At 45.1% G+C, this 21949-nt stretch overlaps 1 protein-coding gene across 2 annotated transcripts; it reads right to left on the bottom strand.

Annotated features, from left to right (window-relative positions):
• Positions 1-225: 225 nt before the first annotated feature.
• On the bottom strand, positions 226-21776 carry spout1 (SPOUT domain containing methyltransferase 1). Of its 2 annotated transcripts, XM_078425919.1 has the most exons (13): positions 21741-21776; positions 19155-19431; positions 17910-17952; positions 11659-11772; positions 10127-10286; positions 9240-9329; positions 8199-8248; positions 5652-5782; positions 5233-5305; positions 3600-3698; positions 3401-3503; positions 2060-2207; positions 226-777 (listed from the first exon to the last, which is right to left on the bottom strand). In XM_078425919.1, the coding sequence occupies exons 2-13, from the start codon at positions 19338-19340 to the stop codon at positions 715-717; spliced, it is 1260 nt and encodes a 419-aa protein (XP_078282045.1). In that variant the 5' UTR covers positions 19341-19431; positions 21741-21776; the 3' UTR covers positions 226-714. The 2 variants fall into 2 exon arrangements, with proteins under 2 accessions (XP_078282045.1, XP_078282046.1); XM_078425920.1 differs by lacking the exon at positions 21741-21776 and having other exon boundaries at positions 19155-19631.
• Positions 21777-21949: the final 173 nt, after the last annotated feature.

Below are 21949 nucleotides of genomic sequence, written 5' to 3'. Positions count from 1 at the left end.
GCGTGAATGGGATATATTTGTGCTGCGTACAAATCCAAGTCAGCTTTTTGTAGAAAGGAATAGCTGGAGGTGAACAGGCGGTAAGGTGACAGGCAGAGTGGACAGAAAAGTTATTCAGAGTATTACAAAATTATGATCATATGGTCTGTGCCTCTTCTGTGACAATTTTTCAAGTAACATTTGAACTAAAAATCAAACGCTTTAAAAAAATAGGGTCTTTACTCCACATAAAATGTCAATAATTCATAAAATTACAATTTAATAGCAGTGTTACACTGGAGAGATTCTGCACAGCAGTCAATAATCAGCCTACGCACCTGAAATGTGTTTACAAGAAACTTTCCTGGACATCCTGTGCTGCAATCAGCTCATCTATAAAATCATTTATTCTGTAATTGACAGAAAACACCAGACTAGCAGTTGTGTGATTACTCAGTTTGGATTCTGATCTATGCATTCTGTATAATTACTTGAATGTTTGAAGTAACATTGCCTTGGGAAAATTGGCATTTAAAATCTTCCCCAAAGCATTTAATCTGGTAACCATTCTGCAGATTCCTAGGTAAACACCAACACACGCTGGGAACTGGATCTCAGTAATTTAGAGATAGCTCTAATTTCAGGCAGGAGAATGAGCAATGGCTGATAATTAATCTTCCAAGGTTAGACTAAAAGATGGCATGATTAAAAATGTTTTCACAAATTCAACTTGAATTAGCTTTTGAGTGCTTTGTCAATCTTGGGTCGCAATATAGAAAGACTGATGAGGATAGCTTCCTGGAAAACAAAAAGATAATTCACAGTAAAATCCATTCCCCAGAGAGATATTGGTCTAGAAGACATACTAGTTTAAACAATTCAATAAACTTAGTTGATCGGTAACCATACTCCATATTCACACATTTCCAATATATCTCTTAATAACATTGGTTAACAAAAATCTTTTAATCTCAGATTTAAAATTAAACTAGACCAAGTGGACCCGTTGGGCCCAAACCTCTCCTGCATTGGTGCAGCACACTCTCCTCCCCCTCCCCTCCCCCGACTCCATCCCCCTCAACCCCCCTTATCCTCACTCCTCCCGCCCCCTCCCCCCCTAGGAGATAGATTTAAACTTTAAAATGTAAATAACTTTTAAAATATAACACCGATTTCAATGAAACTTCTTCCATTAGCACCAAAGCGGCAACGGTGAGGAAGGTGGGCCTAAAATTGTCACGCTATCATGCACCGTTTTGGCTGTAGTTCAGGAACAAACAAACGAGAGTTTTAGTATATAGATGATGCAGCATCCATTTCCATTTGTGGAAGAGTTTGACCATTCTTTCCCAGCAAATTATTTCCTAATTTTGATTGTGAAAGGACTTGCCTTATTTTTGGAATAACTTCTTAAGTCATGTTCTCCCAAACAATGGAATTAGATTACAGCCTAATTCCCTAAAAACTTTACAAAAATTAAAGCACCCCCCCCCCACCGTCTTCTAAATTCTAGAATATGCATCCCTAGTTTGAACAACCTCACTATGTAATTTTGCAAACCAGTTATTATTCTGACAAAACTGCTGTATTCTCCCCCAGACTAATATATTCTCATTAAGCTAGAGGACACAGAACTGCTCACAATATATATTGTAATACACCTAGGGTTTTCTCAATATAACTAAAAACCGGTGTGCACTTTAAAAAAATGTTTTCTTCTATTCTATGTAGAAGGCAGAACTGAGACTATATTACATGGTGTACTAGTATAGCACAATAACATATCTCCATGAATCAGCAGTTTGCAATGTCTTCAAAGCACATTAAGTTATAATACATGTGAAAACCAAATGGATTTAAACCAGTTTCTATGTAATATCTGCTATATAATGTTACAGAACATGATGGTCCAGACTAGACCATCTATTTTACTACTGTAAACTATTTAGGTACACAAATGCTTATAAAGGATAACAATAATGGATTATAAGTGGGGAAGGTATTTCCTTGAATGCTGGATACATTCTACAAGCGTGGACCAGGGCATTGTCTACTAGTGAGATCTTTAAGCAAAACATACCTCAGTGCGAATGATACGGCTGCCTTGACCGGGGCAGGTGTTCAGGTAGTGGTGAAAGAGGACACAAGGATCTGTAAGGTTGAGGTTTGGATCAGCATCAACACTGGCCTCAAGCCCCTGAAGACCACCAAACACTATCAACATGTGCCTAATAACAATGACAAAAAAATTACATGCGATGAGACAAATCCTGTAAAAAGGTTGAGAATAGAATAGCCCTGTGTAATTAATTACCAAAGAGTGAAACATTTAAAAAAAATACAACTGCCATCTTAATAGCTGGCAATCATCTTAAAAGATGCTCCTGTTGAAGTTTGATTGATTGTAAGTGGGTTTGTACCAGAAAGCGGTGGTATCATAAAATTGATAACTGATTTTTCCCCCTAAAATCAGAATAATTGTGGCCTTTAGAAAAAGTAAGCCTAAATTCAATAACAGAGCTGGTTCTGGAGTAGAAAGTAAATATACAGGCAGAGCAGGTAAATTAGTGTTCTGTTGGAGTGCGGATAAGAAAATCTTAGCGATATTGCACAGATCTTTGGCGAGACTGCTTTTTGAATACTGCATGCAGCTTTGCCTTTCTTTCTAAATATTGTACATTCTTTGGAGTTACTACATTGATGCCTAAGATGAAAAGTGGTCCTAAGAAGAGAAGTGGAGAAATGCTTACTTATACTCAATTTATTTTATTTTATTTAGGCGAGCTCAATGAAACATAGTAGATCAAAAGTAATTCACAGGTAAATGCGAAGGACGACAAATTTCCCAAGAACCAGTGGGAGTGACGGGATGTGTATTTTGGACACAAAAACGGAGGATAAGGAGATTGAGCAACCAAGTACATTTGAGCTGAGGCCTTACTGAATGTAGAACCAGCTTGAAGGGTCTTTTTTCCCATTTTGTCCTATTAGATCAGGGGACCCTACAGATTGGAAGGGGTTAAGTCAGAAGCAGACGCAGTTACAAACATTTAGCCACTCTTTGCCTGAAAATAAAATGATTTCTGGAATGAGACTCACCTTTTCATTACAATTTTGGGTGGGCAGATTAGATAATTACATCCTGCTTATAATATAATATATCTATCAGAGAAGGTAGTGCAGAAGAGTTAGATCACTTTATTTTTGGGGGATTATGTGTGTGGCAGGAAAATAGTAGATTGAAGAAAATTGCATAGAACAGAAACAAATCAAGGAAACCGCAATGAATGTGTTCCACATAGATTCTGTGAACAGCACTCAGCACAGACAAGGTTATTAAATAAAAAATATAGTCGTGAATTTGCAGCCTTTCCTGAACATCTGCAGTCGCCAAGTAGGGGCACACAGCAGAACATCTTACCTGAATGTGGGAAGTATTGTGCTGTCAATGTCTGACCCTCGCTCAGATGTACCGATTGTAAGATCGTAGCCACCCTCAAATGGGCACTCTGTAAATACAGAACCTACCACACACAGACAGTCAGGTCTTTTCCATTTTTAAAAGGTTGTCCATGGGTTAAGTAACATCTACAAGACCCAAATACAGATTTAGAACTTACTGAGGCAAGAAGCAAGACGGACTGTGTAACCCCAGTACAGACCAGACTCCATTCGGGGAACGGCAGGGGCGATAACCGAACCCTTCAAAACTTTGCTCTCTGAAAACATTTAGAAGAATGGCTTTCAGAATAATGTGGACCTTCAAGAAGCATGAACATGAAAATAAAAGACAATGACTATAAAAAATCTTGCTGCCATAATAGCACTTAATCCGTTTCCAAGCAATAGTCTAATAGAACATAATTCAGGTGCAGCAAAAAAAAACCAAAAGCATTAAATTCTAAATAACATGAAATGGTAAAAAAAAACTATGGAAATAAATGGTCTCTATTTGTGACAGAAGCTGTGTTCTAAAATACCACATCAGTAGGAATAGAATTTGACAAGATAATAACATTTACAAAGGAACAGAGGTAGGGCACTAACCCATTGTTGCACTATTAGTCTCGCAAAAATCTATTGTCTGGATTTAAAATTATTAATCGAACTCTGGTCAAGTTTTTTGTGGAAATGTTCCTAAGTTGTCTCCCCAAAAGCCTACCTCTGTCGATTCCACACCAATGAAAAATATAACCTTTCCTTTATTTGCATTTGCAGTTCCTTTCAAATCTTAGTTACAGATCAATTCACTCCTCAGTTTTACCAGTCTTGTATAAGATCTTGCCAAAACCCAAAGTGCTGGAGGAACTCAGTAGTCAGAGCAAGTGTGTGGAGGGAATGGATAGGCCAAGTGGAGTAAGTGACACCCATCTGCCATACAAAACGCCCTCACCTGTATCCACCTATCACTTGCCAGGTTATGTCCCCTCCCACATCACTTTTCCAGCTTTCCCCACAACTATAATACAACCAGTTTGAAGGGTCCCGACCCGCAAGGTCATCTGTCCAATCCTGCCTGACCCACAGTGTTCCTCCAGCACTTTGTGTTTTGCTCAAGACTTCAGCATTTGCAGTTCCTTGCGTCTCCAGGTGATGTGCCCACATGACTTGGGTTCCCTGGTAAATTTGGACTGCAATCCTGCTCAATATATCTTTCCTACAGGAGTGTGCCTACACCACACGCATGATCAGCTGATGGCCAATGGTTGGGACCCTTTTAAGTGCTCTCGCTCATAGGGACGTAGCACTTATTAACACCCTCCTTACTCGACAACTGTCAGCAGTTTTTTTTAAAGAGACACATCATGGAAACAGGCCCTTTGGCCTACAGAGTCCACGCTGACCATCGATCACCCATTCACAATAGTTCAATGTTATCCTACTTTCTCACCCACTCTTTACACATTAGGGGCAATTTTTTAGGAGCCAGTGGAATTCATCTGCCAGTGTCACACTGTAAACAATATTACCAATGAGGATTAACAGAGTTTGTAGCAAAATGCTTGAAGTTTTAAACAGTGGTCTAATTATAAAGACCAGTATTACATTAGACATTTTGTGTCCTTCTATTCCTAACTATATCTTTCAATGGTCAGGGGAATACAGAGAAATTTACAAAGTTAAAATGTTACTCTACAGAATCAACACCAAATGAATGCTTCAAGAAAATAAATTTAGATTTTATCCAGCATGATAGAATCAACTTCAGATATAACAACCACAGATACAACCAGCATGTCCGGGTCTTTTTACCTGGATTTTCCCTCTTGTGTAAACGAACTGTAACACGGAGGCCAGCTTGAAGTTGTTTGTCAATCTGCACTTCCTAGTTTAAATTACAAAAAGAAAAACTGAAATTCCAGTTCAAGAATCTCATGAAGTAATGTTCGCCAAATGAAAAAGAGGATAAATTTGGAGGCAGGGAAGTGGGATCGTTCTTTTAAAGAGTTTACACATCGGTCAGGAACCAATGAGCTTCTCGTTACATTGCTTCACATTATCATTGCAGCCTGATTTAGTTGGTACTCATTAGCATGACCGATTTACAATCTGATCAGCAACTTATTCAGATCTCCTGCCAGGTTTTAGGAACGATGAATTGAAAACAAGCTACAGTGCTTTGCATGCATTCAAATCAGAAATGACATGAATTTGGATCCTTGTATACAAACCTTTCTCAAGCCACAGTTGACGAATGATCCTTTCCCGGGCTTAGATGGCCTATCAACAACCACTCCCTCCCGATATTCTGCATCATCATCAATCCTCAGATGGTGTGGGCTGTCCAACGGATTCAGGACCCCTAGAACATAATGTGCAGAAATACATCTAAAAGAAAAATATTGCAGATGCTGGTAATCTTTAATAAAAGCAGAAAATTATAGAAATACTCAGCATTCATAGAAAACAAAACAGTTGATGCATCGGTTTAATAAGAACTGGGAAAATGAGATACCCAGTTTTTAAGGTGCAAAGTATGAGTGGAGGAAAAAAATAAGGAAAAGACTGTGATGGTTCCATACCAAGCCATGACTTCCAGTGGCAGTTAATCCAATTGCTGCTAGCACTTACAGGCTTAAAAAAAAATCATAATGCAGGTGAAAATGTTCATTCATTTATCTTTTGATTGATTTAGTTTATATTTAGTTTAGAGATATAGCGTGAAATCAGGCCCACTGAGTCCATGCCGACCATCACTCACACTAGTTCTATATTATCCCACTTTCGCATCCATTCCCTATACATTAGGGGAATTTTACAGGAGCCAATTAACGTACAAACCCACTCGTCTTTGGCATGTGAGAGAAACCGGAACACCCGGTCACAGGGAGAACATGCAAATTCCACGCAGACAGCACGCAAGAACAGGATTGAAACCGGCTCTCTGGTGCTGCAAGGCAGCAGCTCTACCAGCGATGTCACTTTTTCCATCAGCATAAGCCTCTGCTACAATGTTCTGCATGTGGTATCTCCTGGTCCTTGGGTTGGGTCATGGCCCCAATCTGGGGACCCATGCAGCAACCAAGAGACTTAGCAGATTAATTATTATTACAACACAGGAGTGTCATTTGGCTCATTGAATCTGTGCCAGCTCCCAACCAACCAACCCTAACATCCCATTCCCCTCATCTTATTCTCTTGTTCATACACATTAACTTTTTTTAAAAATTCCTTTTGCCATTTATCCACACTGCAGTATCATTTACAATAACCAATTAACTTACCAGGATATCTTTGGGATGGGGAAAGAAAACCAGAGCATCAGGAAGAATCCACATGGTAGGAGAATGTACAAACTCTGCACTCACAGCAGCAGAGGCCAGGATCGAACCCAAGTAACTGGAGGTGTGAGGTAGCAGAATTAATAGCTGCACCACCATACTACCCCTGAAAGTTCAAATACAGCAGACCTATGGTCTTTGGAAAGAATATCTATTGACCCCACTTTGTAATGACTAAAACTGTGACTTTTCCAGATTTGGACAGAGTGCAGTAATTTCTAATCTTATATCAATTTCAAAACAAGTGTTTAGAAGTCAGAGTCATAGAGTGATACAGTGTGGAAATCTTTGAATGAAAAAGTTACCCCTCAGATTCCTATTAAATCTTCTCCTCCTTAAACCTATGTCCTCTGGACCTCGATTCACCCACTCTGGGCAAGAGACTCTACCCGATCTATTCCTCTCATGATTTTATACACCTCTATAAGATCATCCCTCATCCTTCTGCGCTCCAGGCAATGGAGTCCCAGCCTACTCAACCATTCCCTACAGTTCAGTCCCTCTTGTCTTGGCAACATCCTCATAAATTGTCTCTGTTCCCTATATGAAGTATGTACCTTATATGGAGTAAATATGAACCCCAGGTTTCACTAATGTAGATCTACGATATCCAATATAGTTGGGTCTGCCTGAATTCTGGTGCTGATAGAGGTGGTACTGTTCAACACCTAGAAGGTGTTAGACAGTAGTTTGTTTTTGTCCCAAGGCAAATTGTGTTGAAAGAACCACAGAGAAGAATACATATTGATAAACCTAAACTGTGACAAATGTTAACCAGTGACAAACTGGTAACCATCCAATAACACTGTATTGCATTGAGCTGTGAAATACAGCTCCATCCTATTTACAAACACCAGACCACTATTTCAATATCCCCACATCAGATAGAATCGTGTACTTGGTTTTAACAACTCTGCAACAATAGCCATGGCTTTCAATAAGATCTTCACCATGCAAACCGTTGCCTACCAAACAGCTGCCGTATTCCACTGGGCACTCAGAACGTTTACAAGGTTCCCAGGAAACAGATTTAACTAGGGAAAGGCACACAATATAAATTGATGGTAATTAATTAATGTAAATAAAATTTAAACACTTGTCCTTCCTCTTTTCTGCTTATCTACCTTTTTCTTAAATGCTAACATGCTAGTTATTGCAACCACACTAGGTGGTAGTGACTGACTTCCACAATGTAGCATCTTCCCAATAGTTGCTTTTGAATTACTTTCATTCATTAATAATAAAACAAAAAAATAATTTCTAAATACTCTAGCATTCTTTGTGATATCCCAAAACACTTCCGCAGTTATGCAGGCAAAATGGCAGCCAAACAAGCACAACAAAACCACACACATCCATTTATCACACTGGTGTGCAAGTTACTCATTCTATTTATAATATGTGGCCATCATATGGCATCATAACAGACTTGCTTACCTGCAAAATCTAGATCCCGATGTTTCGGAAAGAAGGATTTCCTTAGGTACCTGTTTACACGCAAAGAACATGTTACTGCACAGCTAAACGTCGTAGAGAAACATGCATATGCTCTACATTTAAAGCAAACCTTGGTTAGTTTCTACAATACAAATCCTAATCAGTGTTTGTGTATTTTACGAGTAAACCAAATGAGATTAGAAAGAGAAAATAGGTGCAGGAGTAGGCCATTCGGCCCTTCAACTCAGCACCACCATTCAATATGATCATGGCTGATCATCCCAATTGGCTGGATAATCATCACACAATACCCAGTCTAGGATGCCTGCCTTCTAGTCGGTTCCTCTATGTATTGGTTTAAAAACCCATCCCGTATACATTCCAGGAAACCCTCCTCAGCACTGTTACCAAATATCTGGTTGGCCCAATCTATTTGTAGATTAAAGTCACTCATAATAACCATTGTAGCTTTGCTACAAGCATCCCTAATTTCCTGCTTGTTGCTATCCCCAATCTCCCTACTGCTGTTTGGTGGTCTGTATACCTTCTCGGACTTTAGACTGTATTCCTTTAATATGGAGTCTCAACACTGAATGAACTTTGATAGTTCCTACCTCTGAGAAAGGTCTTGCATCAGAAAGACCCATTGAGGAAAACTGGGTCTGATGTATTAAACTGTGGGCAATAAGATTTGGCCAATGATCTCTGTGAACCAAACAATTTCTCTCCAGCAATGCCCAAAATAATCTAATGTAAAATAAATGTGGACACTTTTCAGCTACCTCCTTTGTCTAAGATCATGCATTGCTTTCATAAAGGCGTTTGCCTCTCACGTGTCCTTTAAAATACCCAAAATTTAGAGTAAGCTTTCAGTATTCCCTATTTATACCTCTTTGTTTGGCTCATTGTTAACTTTTGTCTTATTCCACTGCTGAGAAGCACTTTTGAGATTACTTTTAAATAAATAGTAAAGGATCTGTATGAATGTATGCTGATCTTGTTTAGGGACTAAAGACACAATTTTACTCCAAAGTGACTCACTGTGGACATTCAAGGTACTGCAGGATTCGTGCAAGTTGAACATTGGCATGCCGTTTCCTTCCAATTCCACTAAATTCGCCTTCCACAGTTCTGCAATTACAAAGATAAGTTCCAATGGAGCACTCTCAATAATCAAACACTACCAATATCTCGTATGTCATCTCTTGTGTTAATAAAAGTGCTATATTAGTGCACATTAATAATCATATGGCTAGTTCCAATCAGTATAAGTGTCCTGCCCTGGAATCATCTTTATTTCTTAATCCACAGAAACTGTGCCGAGTTTAAAAGATCAAGGGAAGATTGGTCCTAAGCTATTTAAAATGTTAAAAAGATTGGAGAGAATGATGCAGAAAAAATCTATTTCTTCTGTGGGGTTATGCAAGACAAAGATTAAAATTGCAACTATACTATTGAGGAAAGTAATCAGGAAGCACTTTCTAAATAAAATATGCAACGATAAGTGAAGATCTGTATCTCTTCCCTCAAAATATTCATGGATTGTGGGGTGGTGGATCAGTTGGTGGGGATTTTTGGGTATCTATATTAAGAGACACGAGGAAAACATAGATCAGTATGTTTTATGCTTATAATAGTAGAGATATTAAAAAATATTAGATCAGGTTTAAGACAATGAATGGCCTCCTTCAGTATCTTTGTTCTGTCTTATATATGCATACAATAGGAAAACTGAAACAAACAGATCAGACCACAGCTATTTTCTAAGCCCATGTGAAATGGAAATAAACTTTACTTCATAACTAGGAATCAAAAGACTGCAAAGTTTGAAGCATTTAACACTTCAAACATTTTTTGTACATTGCATAATTAAATGTGTACATGTTAGCCATGATGTATAAGTAATTAATATTTCTGAGCCATCTTACTTTGCATCTTCTCCTTGTTCATCAAAGACTACAATTTCATCCACACTGAACACCGTACAGGCACGAGCTATCTGTCCAGCCAAATATGTCCTGAATTCCGGAGATTGGGCATTGTCCAGAATCGACCCAGGTAATGCCACACTAATAGTATGCAGTCGACCTAGAAAATATAAAAATGGTTAGTATATATCATAAAATAGATGCTAATTGGCACAGTGGACTGTGTTACTGAACTGCTTAATAATTCTTAATGTAGAATGGTGAAGGCTTAATGGATTCTTCATCCCACCAAGGGGCAAATTTTAAATTGTATATACTTGTTTTAGATATAAAATTTTCAGCCTGTGTATAATTGTTTAAAAATATGAATGAACAATCTGAATAACATTTTTATGATTTATTTTCCCACGTGTTAAACATTTCTTCAGGTTATTGTCATTAATGGTAGAGCGTTCTTATTGCTGGTCTTGTACTGCAGAAGCTGTGGAAAAGCTGATAGCTTTATTGGTTCCATCAGAAATCAAAAACTGCTTTAACTAAACACCTTATGTCTTTTCAAATGGGTCAAAAATACTTTTACAAACTGTTTCTTGTGATGTGCCATTACGTTGGAAAGCCCATCACAGGAACAGTTTTTCACACAAGCAGATACCACCATCAGCAATGAGAAAAAATCTATTTTAGGTGCTGTTGAAGGAAAACTATTGACATGGACAGTAAGATAACTCCCTGCTCTTCTTCAAATAGTGTCCTAAATTTCAGCAATCATTTAAAACTTAAGCTGAAAGAATATTTACTTTATGTTTAATCGGCAAGTCATGTATATCTCCAGCATATAAATAGCAAACTCCAATTATGTGCTGGCTCTGAGAGCGTTCAGAGGAAGTTTACAAGAATGATTCTGGAACGAGTGGGTTAGCATATGATGACGCTTGACAGCACTGGGCCTCTACTCGCTGGAGTTTAGACAGTTGAGGGGGGACCTCATTGAAGCTTACAAAATAATGAAAGGCATAGATAGTAGATATGGAAAGGATGTTTCCACTGGTGGGAAAGTCTAGGGCCAGAGGTCATAGCCTCAGAATTAAAGAGTGCTCTTTTAGAAAGGAGGTGAGGAGGAACTTCTTTCGTCAGAGAGTAGTTAATCTTTGAAACTCATTGCCACAGTAGGCTGTGGAGGCCAAGTCAGTGGATATTTTTAAGGCAGAGACAGACAAATTCTTGATTAGAACAGGTGTCAAGGGTTATGGGGAGAAGTCGGGAGAATGGGATTAGGACGCAGAGATCAACCATGACTGAATGGCGGACGAGACTCTCGATGGGCCAAATGGCCTAATTCTACTCCTATAACTTATGAACTTGTATAAGAAGCATAATTTCTGCCCATCTTCAACTGTACCATAGTGCGTCACATAGGTGAGATGAAAGAGGTAATAGAAAGAAATATGCAGACATTGGAAAATATGGCAGCTTTGTGTTATTTTAAAGATTATACCCATATATTTACAATGTTCTGAATCATTTTTTTGTACCTTTCAGTTCTTTTTTACCCATTTGCTCCTCTATTGTTTTCTGCTGCTCCGCCCTTTCTTTATCGAGCTTCTTCAATAATTTTAATTCTTTCAATTGTTTCAGCGCCTGTTTTCCTAGACACAAAAGAAAAATCAGCTGACAGTTTTTGTCATCAACTGGCCAACCTATCACTTAATTCAAGGCAGGAATTTGCCTTATTCTTTGTCATTCTTGTATTTAAATTCATCAAGTCAAGGTTATTGTCCCACGCACAAGTTCATTGATTTACAGGCAGAAGCATCAGAGCAGTTGGACTAAGACAAACAAACTCAGTCCAAAAATGTTAGACAAAAAATGTTTTAAAAGACTGCAAAAAATGACATGAATGCAAAAAATACACAAATAGAAAACAAGTCCATGGTAAGTAGTTCTGTTTGCAATCTGTTGAGTTCCGTTGCAAAGGTAGAATTGGGATTGTACAAATTAGTTCAAGGACATGATGGTTGTAGGAAAGTAATTGTTCCCAAACTTGGTGGTGTGAAGCTTCAGGCTGTTGTATGTTCTGCCCAATGGTCTTTATCTGGGTGGCAGACAAGGTGGAGTGCTGCATGGATCAGTGCTTGGACACAACTATACATAACAATGTTTTGGATGAGAGAACTAAATGTAATATCACCATGTTTGCAGATGCCTGAAATGGGGGGGGGGGGGGGGAGGGTAGTGTGAGCTGGGTGTAGGTTGCAAAGTGCTCCAATGTGATTTAGAAAAGTTGGGTGAGTGGGCAAATGCAATATATGGGGATAATTGCAAGCTTCCAAAAACAGAGACACAAATTATTACCTGAATGGTGATAGATTGAGAAAAGAGAAAGTGCAACAAAACCCGAGTGTTCTGTCACACTAGTTGCTGAAAGCAAGCATTCAGCTGCAGCAGGCAGTTAGGTAAACAATGGTGTTTTGTGGTTGACTGATTAAAAGGTACAACAGAGAAACAGGCCCTTTGGCCCACCAAGACCATGCTGACCATCGATCATCCGTTCACTCTAATTGATGTTGTTGTGGCGGCTCCCAAGGGTCGGGCCATACTACTACCGACCCCTCGGCACGGGAATGGACCAGTCCCGGGAGGCGGTCCTGGACGCAGGTATATAAGGGCAAGGTTTGGGCGCCAAGCCATTCCGGCAGACTAGACCCGTCTGAGACCCACGAACCAATAAATATACCTTCCCAAAATACCTGGCTCCTTGCCTTTATCAACACGCTACATTGGTGACCTCGACGGTCCATTCATTAGGATGGACAAGAAAACAGAAGCCGACCGCCCGTCCGGCTCGCAGGCCGACCAGGCCCCAGCTGTCGACGCGGTAGGCATCAAGCTCCCGACCTTCTGGACCACCCGGGCTCGCATTTGGTTTTACCAGGCGGAGGCCCAGTTCCAGCTGCGGGGCAACGTAACGGATGACACCCGGTTTTTCCACCTGGTGGGAGCCCTTGACCAGGACGCGGCCGAAGAGGTAACGGAGTTCCTCCAGGACCCACCGGCCGACGGTAAATATGAAGCCCTTAAGGAGCTGCTGCTCCAAACCTACGGGCTAACCCGAATGGAGCGGGCCGAAAGGCTCCTCCACATGCCAGGCCTCGGTGACCGGCGCCCATCTAGCCTCCTGAAGGAGATGGTCGCGCTGCTCGACGGGCACAGACCGTGCCTGATGTTCGAGTATACTTACCTGCACCTGCTGCCGGCCGACATTCGCCTGCAGCTCACCGACGTCTCCTTTGAAGACACCCGGGCCCTCGGCAGGCGCGCGGACGCGCTGTGGGCGGCGCGCCGTGATGACGTCAGTGCGCTAAACGTCACTCGAGAAGCGCCCGATTTTCTCCGGTCGGGCGGGGGAGCTGTGGAAGGAGTGACAGCTATGCCCCGGAGGCCTGCGAGATCGCCCCCGGTGGCCATTGCGGGTCGTGCACCTGCAGTCCCACATCAGCAGGCTCCAGCCAGCACCAGCAAGAGGTACTGGTGTTATTACCACCAGCGCTGGGGTGCGGCAGTCCGACAATGCCGCCAGCCGTGCACATTTCCGGGAAACGCCGGGGCCGGCTACCAATAGTCCCTGCGGTGGCCGGCCAGATTCACCGCCTCTTCGCCTGGGATCGGCGCTCCGGGAGCCGCTTCCTCGTGGATACCGGGGCGGAGCTGAGCGTCCTGCCCCCTTCGCCGCTGGACATTCGTTCTGGGAAGCGGGGGCCCATCCTCACCGCGGCAAATGGGAGCATTATCCAGACATATGGCGTCCGCACGGTCCACATCGTTTTCGGCGCCAGTCATTTTACGTGGCTGTTTACGATCGCCGACGTCTCCCAGCCGTTGCTCGGGGCCGACTTTCTGCGGGCTCATTCTCTCCTCGTGGACGTCAGGCAGCAGCGCTTGGTCCACTCCGCCACGATGGAGCCCATCGCGTTGCGGCTGAATGACCCCATTGTACGCCCGCTGTCGTCCGTGGACTCCCATTTCGCTCGGGTGCTGGCGGACTTTCCGGATATTATGGCCCCGCAATTCCGGTCATCGACCCCCAAGCATGGGGTGTACCATTACATCACGACTACCGGCCCACCCCTCCACGCACGAGCACGCCGACTCCCGCCTGAGAAACTACGCCTGGCATGACAGGAGTTCCGTACGATGGAGTCCTTGGGGATCGTCCGCCCTTCCAACAGTCCATGGGCATCTCCACTCCACATGGTCCCCAAGGCAAACGGGGGCTGGAGGCCTTGCGGGGATTATCGGCGGCTGAACGTCGCTACCGCCGAGGACCGATACCCCGTGCCCCACATCCAGGACTTCAACGCCCATTTGGCTGGGGCCACGATATTTTCAAAGGTGGATCTGGTGCGAGGTTACAACCAGATCCCGGTCCACCCGGAGGATGTACCCAAGACGGCAATCATCACGCCGTTCGGACTCTACGAGTTCGTACGGATGCCGTTCGGCCTCAAGAACGCCGCGCAGTCATTCCAACGATTAATGAACGGCGTTTGTCGCGGGTTGGATTTCCTGTTCGTCTACCTCGACGACATCTTGGTAGCCAGCCGCTCGCGGCAGGAGCACTGTGCCCACCTCCGGCAGCTTTTCCAGCGGCTCAGCGAACACGGGTTGGCCATAAACCTCGCCAAGTGCCGCTTTGGCGTGGCCACAATCGACTTTCTCGGCCACCGTGTGTCCTCGCAAGGAGCGGTTCCCCTGCCGGACAAAGTAGACGCCATCCGCCGGTTTCCCCGTCCGTCCTCGGTGCGTGGCCTGCAGGAGTTCGTCGGCATGGTGGCATTTTATCACCGGTTCCTGCCATCCGCGGCCCACATCATGCGGCCGCTATACGAGCTGCTGGCGGGCAAGCGTAAGACCGTCGTGTGGACCGACGAGGCCGTAACAGCCTTTGACGGCGCGAAGGAGGCCCTGGCTCGGGCTGTGCTGCTTGTTCACCCACGGGAGGATGCCCCGACAGCCCTTACGGTGGACGCCTCAGAGTTGGCCGTTGGTGGCGTACTGGAGCAACTCACGGACGGGGGTTGGCGCCCCCTGGCCTTCTTCAGCCGGCACCTCGACAACGCCCAGAAGAAGTACAGCGCTTTCGACCGCGAGCTCCTCGCCCTGGCCGTTCGTCACTTCCGCTATTTTCTGGAGGGCCGCCCGTTCACCGCTTACACGGACCACAAGCCGCTCACTTTCGCCCTGGCAAAGGTCTCCGACCCATGGTCCGCCCGACAGCAGCGCCAGTTGGCCAACATTTCAGAATTTACCACCTCCATCCGCTTTATCGAGGGGAAGGAAAACCGGGTGGCCGACGCATTGTCTCGCCCCGCCATCAATGCCGTGTTAGAAGTGGCACCCGGCATTGATTATTCTGCCCTGGCGGAGGCCCAACTAACGGACGGGGAGATGCCCGCCTACCGGACTGCCATCTCTGGCCTCCGCCTTGAGGATGTTCCCCTCGGCCCCGAAGCGACGACGATACTTTGCGATGTGTCGGCAGGTCAGCCGCGCCCCATCGTCCCGGCCGCGTGGCGCAGGAGGGTTTTCGACGTGGTCCACGGGCTGGCTCACCCATCCATCCGGACAACGATCTCGTTGGTAGCTGCGCGGTTCATGTGGCATGGTCTGCGCAAGCAGGTTGGCCAATGGGCCCGCACCTGCATTCCGTGCCAGACGTCAAAAATTCAACGCCACGTCCGGGCGCCACTCCAAGGGATCGGTCTACCCTGCCGCCGTTTCGACCACCTGCACGTGGACATTGTGGGCCCGCTCCCGCCGTCCCGGGGCATCACCCACCTCTTCACGGTGGTGGACCGCTTCACGCGGTGGCCGGAGGCCATACCACTGGCTGATACGTCGACAGCCACATGCGCTCGTGCGTTGGCCGCGCACTGGATTGCTCGCTTTGGTGTGCCGGTGGTCATCTCATCGGACCGGGGGCCACAGTTCACCTCCGAGCTGTGGTCGGCCATGGCCCACCTGTTGGGCGTGCGGCTGCACCACACCACGGCCTATCACCCGCAGGCAAACGGCTTGGTGGAGAGGTTCCACCGGCAGCTGAAGGCAGCGCTGAAGGCGCGACTCGCCGGCCCCGACTGGATGGACGAGCTACCATGGGTTTTGCTGGGCATCCGGACTGCCCCCAAGGAAGACCTGGCTTCATCCTCAGCGGAGCTCGTCTACGGGTCTCCGCTCACGGTGCCCGGGGAGTTCGTGCCCTCATTGCCGGGGCGAGAGGAACCACCCTCATCCACCCTACATCGCCTCCGAGAGCGAGTTGGAAAGCTCGCACCCGTGCCGACGTCCCGCCATGGGACATTCCGCCCTTACGTGCCATCGGCCCTCCAGGACTGCGCCTTTGTGTTCCTGCGCCGTGACGCCCACCAGGCGCCACTCCAGAGGCCGTATGAAGGCCCGTACCGGGTGCTGGAGCACGGGCAGACCACCTTTGTTTTGGACATGGGGGGCCGGCCGGAGGCCGTGTCAATTGACCGCCTGAAGCCGGCCCACTTAGACATCGACCAACCGGTGCGGGTGGCCCGGCCTCGCCCACGAGGTCGCCCCCCTTTGCGGGTCCCACCGCCTGTCTCTCCAACTGTGCCTCCGCCGGCCCCTCTGTCGACCGATTACCGTACGCGGTCCGGTCGGGTTGTGCGACCACCAGTGCGTTTCGTGCCTCCGGATCTGGGGGGGGGTACTGTGGCGGCTCCCAAGGGTCGGGCCATACTACTACCGACCCCTCGGCACGGGAATGGACCAGTCCCGGGAGGCGGTCCTGGACGCAGGTATATAAGGGCAAGGTTTGGGCGCCAAGCCATTCCGGCAGACTAGACCCGTCTGAGACCCACGAACCAATAAATATACCTTCCCAAAATACCTGGCTCCTTGCCTTTATCAACACGCTACATGTTGTGTCACTTTCGCATTCACTCTACACACTGAGGCAAATTACATTCATCTACAAACCTAAATGACTTTGGGATTTGGGAGGAAACTGGAACACCTGGAAGTAACCCACACAGTCACAGGGAGAACGTGCACACCCCACAAGAGACCCGAGTATACGAGCCGGAATTACTTGCTGCAGCTCTCTTAGGCTTTGATGTGACACTATCTGGAGTTTTGCAAAGTCTTGGGCTGGTCTAGACTGATTCCTGGGAGGGCGAGTCAGAATCATGAGGGGAGATCAAATCAGTGAGCCTATATTCAAAGGATTATGGAAGAATGAGAGGACATTTATTGTATAAAATCCTATAAAATTCTAATAGGGCTAGATAAACTAGATACAGGGAGGATGTTACTAATGGTGATGATTCTAGAACATGAGATATACTATTCAGAAGTTAGGTAGGAGAAACGTCTTCACCCAGAGGGTGAAGGCAGTGAAGGCCAAGTAATTAAATATATTCATTAAGGTGGATGTATTTCTTAAAGCTGAAGAACTAAATAAGCTATTCCAACTCTAATTTTCCAGTGCCTCTTTAGGAAGTATCTTGTGCATAAGAGCAGCCTGAGGGGCCAATCCCTCCTACTTTTTCTCCCCTAACATTTGGGAATTGGCTGGGTTGTTCACTTGCAAATGACATCAAGAATATTTACACATAGAGTAAATAGGAACTATACAGAAATCACTGTCAGTAACCATTCCATCCTCATGGCAACAGGAAACCCAGGATAATCAGCAAACGAAAACGCAAGAGGGAAATAAATTGGAATATTAATAAAGTAAAAATTAAATACTCACTGGCGTCTTTTGATTTCTTCCAATCAGGTCCAGTCATTTCACCCTGAGAGAACAACCAAGTCAATAAATTATATAAACACATACCATGCATGTCAATCAATGAAACTCACAAAAGTTGCATGCTATTGATATTCGTTATCCGTGGAAGATATGCTTCCACTTTTTATGCAGAAAAAAAATCTAGTCAAATAAGAACATAAGAAAAAGGCAGAGGCTAGGTGGTACCTTGAACCTTCGGCCCAAAACGTCACCCATTTTTCTCCAGATGCTGCCTGTCCCACTGAGTTACTCCAACATTTTGTGTCTATCATAGAGTACAGGAGATAGGCACAAAAAGCTGGAGTGACTCAGCGGGACAGGCAGCATCTCTGGAGAGAAGGAATGGATGACGTTTCGGGTCGAGACCCTTCTACAGAAGTTGGGACATCATGTTACATACTTTACAAGATGTAAAGAACCAGCATCAAGACGTCAGTGAGACTGCACTCAGAATATTGTGTATAATTATAGTCACTTGGTTGTAGTTTGCAATTAAGCTGAAAAGTGTGCAGAAAAGATTCCCAAAGATGTTCCTCGGACTGGAAGGTTAAGTTACAAACTTTTTCCCCCCGCTAGAGTGAAGGAGACTTAAGGGTGATTATTTTGAAGTATATAAAATCATGAGAGGCATAGATGAGGTGAATGGTCACGGTCTTCTCAAGGTAGGGGAGTCTAAAGTGTATAGATATAAAGTGAGACTTAAAGGACATCCACGTTTTCCACAGAGGACGTTAGGAAAATAGAACGGGCTGCCAGAGGCGAATACAATCGTAACATTTAAAAGACATTCGGACAGGTGCATGGGTGGGAAAGATCAAACGAGTGCCTCAAATAGCAACGTGGGCGAAGTTAGGCCGAAGGGTCTGTCTCCATGCTGTACGATTCCCATTAACATAGAGGGGAAACACCATTTAAAGCTTTATTTGCACCTCTCCTCTCTTTCCACCGAAATTGGACAGACTATTGACACTGCCGTCGTTTACTCTGAATGTGGAATCGACACAGGAGAAGCTCCCAGCGGTTTAAATTAAATCAACGAGTGCCCAGCAACACCCGCCGGCCTCTGAGCCCTTGCTGCCTCACAGCGCGGTCGCGGGAGCCGCCAAACGCCCACGGGCGATTGAGCGAATTCCTAACACCACCCCCACACTCAAACGTTTTGTCTTTTCCTTCTCTACATCTAACGATTAACGTGGAGGGACTCACATGCTTCCCCTTCCACCGCGTCGGTGGCCGCTGCTCGTCGGCCATCTTGGCTTCCCCGTGGTCGTCAAGGCTCACCAAGAGGCGCTGCCATTGGTCGCCGGCGAGGCCTAGCAAGCCGCGCCCTCCAATGACTGCCTCGCTGGAGAGTGGACAAGTTGCCTTGTGTTCAAAAAGGTGCAGGGGCATGAAGTCAAGAGTGTTTTATTGTCATATGTCCCAAACAAAACAATGACATTCTAACTCGCAGCAGCACAACAAAATATGTAAACGTAGTACTCTGTAAACAATGTCATAAACGAAAACAAAAGTTCAGTGCGTGTTAATATAAATATACTTACAAATACACACACACACACACACACACACACACATATATATAAGGGTCATGTTGATGCTTTGGCACCGACCGTACAAGAGCTGGCTGCTCTTGAAAAGGAGGCGCAGTCCTCTTTCTTACTGTTTGGCTTTCTTCCCAACCAATTGTTCAAGTGCTTTTGATTGCAGCATGCACCTTAATTTAGTTCAACAAAGAAACTGACAAGTTACTAAAGAACTATCTGTGTGTATATACATATATATATCTGTGTGTGTGTATATACACAAAAACAAAGTGCAAAAAGACTAAAATAATGCTCCCCAAGTTTCAGAGCTTATTTGGTTGGGGTTTAATAGCCTGGTGGCTGCAGGGAAGAAGCTGTTCCTGAACCTGCATGTTACAGTTTTCAGGCTCCTATATCTTTTTCCCAATGACAGGGGTGCACTGAGTGTGTGAACATGGTGGTGTGGGTCTCTGACGATGCTGGCTGGGTGGTGAATAAGCCCTTCGGCACACTTGCCTTAATCGGTCAGAGTACTGAGAGGAAGAGTTGAGCTGTCATCATCATCCAGCTGAACAAGAAGTTCGCATACCGTCCGAACAGGTCCACGGATGATGCGGTCTCCCAGGTTCTACACACCGCTCTCTCTCATCTGGACAGCCAGGGGGGCTATGTGAGGATGCTGTTCATTGACTTTAGTTCAGCATTCAACACAATAGTCCCCAGCAGACTGGTTGAGAAGCTGCTGGAACTGGGGCTTAGCACCCCTCTGTGTGCCTGGGTCCTGGACTTTCTCACTGCCAGGCCCCAAGTGGTCAGGATGGGGGAACACACATCTAGCTCCCTCACCCTGAACATAGGATCCCCCCAGGGCTGCGTCCTTAGCCCCCTACTGTACTCCCTGTATACACATGACTGTAGGGCCAGGTTCAGCTCAAACTCCATCATCAAGTTTGCTGATGACACTGTGGTGGTGGGCCGGATCTCCAACAACGATGAGAAGGCCTACCGGGAGGAGGTGGCTGATCTGGCACTCTGGTGTCAGGACAATAGCCTCCTCTTGAATGTCACTAAAACAAAGGAGCTGATTGTGGACTTCAGAAGGGCTAAACATCCAAGGACGTACACGCCACTGGAGATAAATGGGTCAATTGTGGATAGGGTGAGCAGTTTCAAATACTTGGGAGTCCGCATCGCAGAGGATCTGACGTGGGCAACGCACATTGCCGCACTGGTGGGTAAGGCTAAGCAGCGCCTTTACCACCTTAGACAACTGAGGAAATTCAGAGTGTCGCTGAGGATCCTTCATTGCTTCTACTCTGGGGCTGTAGAGAGCATCCTGTCCGGCAACATTACGGTCTGGTTTGGGAACAGCTCTGCCCAGGACAGGATGGCCCTGCAGAGAGTAGTGCGTTCGGCAGAACGCACCATGGGAACTACACTCGCCCCCCTGCAGGACCTATACATCAGGAGGTGCAGATCCAGAGCAAGCAAGATCATGAGGGACCCCTGCCACCCCAGTAACGGACTGTTCCAGATGCTACGGTCAGGCAAACGCCTCCGCTGTCACGCTGTGAAAACGGAGAGGATGAGACGGAGCTTCTTCCCACAGGCCATCAGGACTGTCAACTTTGATAACCCCAGAGACTAAATTTTTGTCGACACTTTTTGTGCTATGTTTAGTAACTTATTAACTTTATTTATATGCTGTAACTGTAATTCTTTTTGTGCACAACCCGCAGGCATTGCCACTTTCATTTCACTGCACATCGAGTATGTGTATGTGACAAATAAATTTGACTTGACTTGACTTGACTTGACTTGGTATGGCCATATTTGTAGTGCTCTGTATGATTCTGGTTGCACCACCCTCTGCATGAAAAAGTTGCCTCTTTGGTCCCATTTAAATCCTTCCCTTCTCCCTTTATATCCCTGCCCTCTAGTTTTAGATTCTCCTTTGCTGGGAAGCCATTCAATTTATCTGTATCCCTCACTATTTTTATAAACCTCGATAAGTCACCCCTCAAACTCCAAACGTTCTAGGGAGAAAAGCCACAGCATATCCAATCACTTCTTAAAATTCAAATCCATCAGGCATGGTAATATCCTGGTAAATATTGTTTAGCACTCTATCCAGTTAATGACATCCTTCCTGGAGTTGGGTAAGGATTCATTGCAGGAATCTTCTTCAACTGTCTCATTCCAGTGGTCAGAGTGTTTCTTCCAAAATGGCAATGTCAATTTGCCCATTAAGAGATCAATGGATTACCTTCACCGAGTTGCCACTCCAAAATCAAGAGTAGCTCCATCATCATCAGTATTATGCACACAAATCTGTTTTCATTATCCAAAAATGGACGTGATTTGCCATGGAGTGTAATAAAGATCTTCCATCTTGGCTTGTGGGATGGGAGATCAGGTGAGACTGAGTAGACGAGGCTGGTGTGGTCTAGAGTTTAGAAGAATTAAAAGGAATCT

The sequence above is a fragment of the Rhinoraja longicauda genome, chromosome 31 (assembly GCF_053455715.1).
Source record: "Rhinoraja longicauda isolate Sanriku21f chromosome 31, sRhiLon1.1, whole genome shotgun sequence".
NCBI lineage: Eukaryota > Metazoa > Chordata > Chondrichthyes > Rajiformes > Arhynchobatidae > Rhinoraja > Rhinoraja longicauda.
Note: the sequence above shows the minus strand (reverse complement) of the source record. Positions and strands in the feature narration are given on the sequence as shown.